Source organism: Haliaeetus leucocephalus, unplaced genomic scaffold (genome assembly GCF_000737465.1).
Source record: "Haliaeetus leucocephalus isolate CR32 unplaced genomic scaffold, Haliaeetus_leucocephalus-4.0 Scaffold384, whole genome shotgun sequence".
NCBI classification, from domain to species: Eukaryota; Metazoa; Chordata; class Aves; order Accipitriformes; family Accipitridae; genus Haliaeetus; species Haliaeetus leucocephalus.
In genome coordinates, this window is record NW_010972820.1 from 8,122,117 (window position 1) to 8,126,965 (window position 4,849).

A 4,849-nucleotide genomic window follows, 5' to 3' on the forward strand; every position below is an offset into this window, starting at 1 on the left:
CGGAGTAGCTGCCGGCCGTTGGGCTCGCAGCGCCTCGGGGGTGGCTCTGCCGCCCCTCCCCCCCCGCCGGTTAAACGCCCCGCTGAGGGAACCCCGCCGCCGGCTCCTCGGGCCGGGCCGCTGCCCGCCGGGGTGTGGGCAGAGGAAGGTGTTAAATCATAATAGTGGAGTAATTAAGCGATAAGTGCGTATAATTAAGCCCGTATGGGGTAACCGGGGCGGGTTAAGTGACGTGCCCGGGTTGCGCAACGAGTCAGTGGCGGGGCAGAACGGCACTTGGCCGCTCGGGCCAGCCCCAGCCAAGTGGGAGAGCTGGCTGTCTGTCTGTCTGTCCTCACAGGTATTGGGGAGGTCCCTGGAGGTGTCCTGGTGGGGCAGGAGGCATGGGGAGATGGCTAAATACTTCCTTCGATCATTAACAGAAACTGCTGTTGGGAACATTAAATCCTTTTGTGCCACCGAAGATGAATGTAGGGGAGGGGGAAAAAAAAAAAAAAAGGTGGAGTTTCGTGCTGGATCTTAGCAGTTTGACTCGTTTCACCCTAATGATATAAACTCAATAACTGCCTGTACTTCCAAGTATTCAAAAATTATGATGCAGGCTTTTGAGTAGCGTAATGCCAGCTTAAAAATCAGGTTTTAAAAGGTTTTAAAATATGCAATTAGGGTTGGGTTTTTTCCCTACTTTCTTGCTGGCCCTGAAAGTATACTTGGGTCACATCCATGGCGCATCAGGAACTTGGCTTTTGGTTTAAAATGGAAGCTGAGATGCGCCTTTAATGGGACTTTAAGAACAGGGATCTCGGGAAAACACCAGTGTTGCAGGACTCATAAAGAAAGCTGAGAGAGCTGGCAATACCGCTATGCACTGCTATTTGTGGCTGTTATTAAGTGTACGAAACACTGTTAGAAACCTACTTCTAGCCACGAGAAGCTGAGCCTTTCTGGGCCTACAAGGTGCAGCTTTTCGGTGGGCCTTGGCAATGCAGCTTCAGCAGAGGTGAGGCCGCTTTAATAACAATTTTTGAATCTATAGGGTTGAATTTTCCCACTCCCTCAGCTTCACAGCTCCTTATGCGACCAGGTTTTTTTTGAGGTTTCATTGTAAAGATTGTTTCTTCCAGAAAGGTGATCCTGTTTTTTAATGTGGATGACTGCAGTCACTGTAGTGCACACAGTGCAGAAATGGGTCACGAATTCTTCAGCAGTGGGTGCTGAAGTTTAGGTGTATGAAGAGCTGAGTGCTTCTAGCCTTAGAGTTCGGTCCCCAAATTGTCAAGATCCCTCGAGGAAAGAGTTCTTCTCTCCACAGTAGTAATGTCACTGTCTCCTTTTGCTACTGTACTTCTCTTCCTTCCCCTCCCCTCCATTAGAGCGGTCAGTCAGCCAGTTCACAGGCTGAAGTCCAACTTCAATTGATCTTTAAATTGCTGTTCATCACTTTGAGGAAAATTTTATAGTCAGAACGCTGTAGCCGTCTTTGGCAAATCCTTCATGTCTCCGTGGCACAATTTGGACCCTTGCTCTGTGTCTATCTGCCAGTCAGCCAATCTCCCTGTAATAACTGTGGAACCCATTAGCCAGTTCTAGCCAAATTGGGCAGAAAGGTTAAAGTCTCAGAGTATGAAGTTGGCCGGCTTATAGACGACATTTCTTTCTAATCAGCTCACAGGTTGCTCTGAATCAGCCACAAAACCTACTGCCCTTTGCCCAGTCTGTGTTTAAAGGACATAGTAGGGAACTGTGGGAAGAACAAAAAATACACTGAGGGAGCCGCTCTCTCACGGGGTGGATGGGAGGAGTGGATGGGGTTATTGCAGTGGACACAAACTTCTCGGAGACCAGGCTGCAGGTGGCTTACAAACCAACCCGTCATATACTTGTTTGTGTGAAGTCCCTGTAGACAATCAGCCGTTGTTTAATGTAACTGCAATATAACATCGTTTTATTGAGCGGCAGTATGTTTTACAGTAGATTTCTATAATGATGAGAAGTTCCAGGTCGCCCACCCCCATGCAACTTTAGCTCTAACAATGCTTCTGCAGTAGGATATTTGTGTAAGAGAGGTAAAGCCAGAAATGTGACCTGCACTTCTCTAACTACCAGCCTGGGAAAATGTAGGTTATGGCAGAATGAAGGAAGGATCATATCTGGGTTACCGCCATGAACTGGTACACTCTTATGGGAAGCTGACACTCTGAATCGACAAAATGGAAGAATGAGAATGAAAGCTGAGCTGATAATAGCCTGCTGTAGTTGAACGTAGCAGCTCAAAAGAGTTAACGCAAAAATCGCTTAGGACGATTCCCACCCAGAGTGCTGTCACAGGAACGTTACTTTCCCCCAAAGCAGTACGCCAGAGGCCCCACAACCCATGGGTCCTGCCTGCTCCACGTGTGGCTGAGATCACCCACAGAGATGACTCGGAGCTGCGAAGTAACTGTGACCCCGCCAGATCCATATAATCAGGTACCCTGATAGGTACACATGTTCTCCATGTAAACCTGAGTGGGGATAGTAGATAAAAGGAGAGGCAGAAGAAGACACAGCTCTGACCAGAAACACTCCCAGTCTAAGCAGGCACAGTAAAGCGAGCGAGCGAGGCTTTCAAATGGCCTCAGGGCTGGCCTAACTTTATTCCTGTTGAAGTCAGTGATAAAACTCCCGTAAACAGAGCCTTTTTGAAAATCCCACCCTTGGGGCATTAAAGTACTTAAAGGAAGAGACTGGAAATTGTGCAGGCTTTAGATTCAATTTTGATCAGTTTTTACACATATTTCAGTGGGCCCAGCCACGGAACGGTGATAAGAAGGGCTCCTCTGTCTTTCTGTTTTGCTCATGCACATTTGGTAAGTAAAACGTGTGGGATCAATTATACTGTGGTTTTAATTGCACCTCTAAACTTGCAGTATCATGGGCACACAGGTGCTGTGTGGAGCTGTGAAGAACTGGTACCATGACTTATGTGATAAAGACTGTACGGCTGATAAACCAGTGAATTCTGAAGAGGGCAAGTAATCTTGCAGTAAAGGCCCAGGGCTGGCACTCAGGAGATCTAGTTTTATTTCTGAGTTCTGACATGGGCTTCCTGTATGACCTCAGCACAGTCATGTAATTGCTTGGTGCCTCAGTCCATCATCTCTTTAATAGGGTTACTACTTACTTATTTCCTTTCACCCGCCCTGGCCTGCCTTACTTAGACTGCAATTCTGCCAGGGAGTGGAGCATTTCTTACCACGTGCAGGGCCTTCACCCAATACAATGAGACCTAATGGCAATGCCTGTACAGTAATGCAATGCCAATTAAATAAATAAATGAAGATGATAATATCATTTAGGACTAGATTTGCAGCTTGTAATCCGGCCCAAGGTCAAAGTGCTACGCTTCCCTGGAACCTCGGGGACCTGAGGAAGTGCTCTACAGGGAAGTTTCTGCGCTGGTCAAAATCAGCCCCAAGCAGCAGCAGGTTTTGGGAAGGGGCCGAGCGTCAGTCACAGCTTTGCAGCCGGCCTTCTCTGGCTAACTGCTGAAAGCCACAAGTAGAGGCTCCTCGGGGACGCGATGTTGGACTAAGCGTCTTCGCATCGTGCACGGCCTTGTCTGATCTTGGTTCCTGGCTCTTCAGCGCTACTGCGGTTCTCCTCCCTTACCAACTGCTAAATCATACACGCGAATGCCAGTATCACAATTGCAGAGTAGCTGGTGTCTTTTTGAGCTGCCCTGCATTCCCGTAAGGGGCCACGTTACAACAAAAGCCATGGCAGGGCTCGCAACGTCGTGACCCAAAATGGAGCTGCAGTGAAAATTATTTCCATTACTCGAACCTGCATTCATTCTGATTAATTCAGTGTCTCCTACTATATTTAGATAACTGAGGATTAATTGTATGCGTGCTGAAATGCTGTCCCTTGTAATAAAATCACGCCGAACTATTCCTAACTTGAGTGCCACTTAAATTCGAAACCTAACTAGACCCTGAGGGCCTTAGCCCTGACTTAGCAGGACGTGTAAGGCACGCAGGATCAGGGCCTTGCCGTTTTCTAATGAAACTGAATGGTTTTCAAATCTCATTGCTTGTCTATAATGCTAAATAAATCAGGAATAATTTAATTTGTCTGCTAATTCTACCCAGCAATGCTTCAGCAGCACACCTACTTCTCAACGCGTGCAGCTGTCTATATCTGGTATCAGAGACAAAGCTACTTTTGTACTAAATCTGGTCCCTCGTTTAGGTCGATACGAAGCTAGGCGAGAACTGATACATACACGTTGCTATGTAATGTATTTATAACTGCATCTGTATTAATAGCTTTATGTTCCTTGGCTTTGTGGGTCACCCCTTTATCCAACCCATAATTAACTACGTCTTCAAGCGAGCTCCTTCGGAGGGCCTTCTGCTCGGGCACAGCCTCCGAGGAGGGAGTACGGCGGGATTACATTCACGTGTGGACGTCTGAACATGCTCCCGTATCACCCGCAGGCAGAATGAAAGTTTTCAAACGGCCAAACTGGACTCCAGGTTTAACGTTTACCGGAGCAACTCGCGCACCAGCAATTGATGGCCAGCGGAAACAAGTCAGAAAAGAAACGGCGCGCTGTTCCTCCGCCGTGCCTGGCAGCCAGAGCTGGTTCGACGGTGCAGTCCAGGCAGCGCGCGCCGAAGCCGGGCAGCGTCCTGGTCCGGTGGGCCTCACCGAGGCAAGAAGTATGGAAAAGCGAGACGGTCGCCCCTGGTTTTGCCCTTTAAACTCCAGTAAGCGCAGGGAGCCAGGGCTAACGCGACCCTCGGGCAGGGTTACCGCATGCTCCGAGGGACCCGAGCGCTTCCCGCCTAGCCGGGCGGCGCGG

The 4,849-nt window shown here is 48.6% G+C and overlaps 1 protein-coding gene across 1 annotated transcript in view; it reads left to right on the top strand.

The window, feature by feature from the left end:
- Nucleotides 1-2,303: 2,303 nt before the first annotated feature.
- The window catches only part of LOC104835459, a 2,961-nt gene continuing 415 nt past the window's right edge, over nt 2,304-4,849 (top strand). Inside the window, exons 1-3 of the mRNA XM_010573453.1 lie at nt 2,304-2,469; nt 2,783-2,849; nt 4,482-4,835. Coding sequence (XP_010571755.1) covers nt 2,419-2,469; nt 2,783-2,849; nt 4,482-4,835 — 472 coding nt within the window. The 5' untranslated portion in view covers nt 2,304-2,418. The remainder of the gene's footprint in view (nt 2,470-2,782; nt 2,850-4,481; nt 4,836-4,849) is intronic.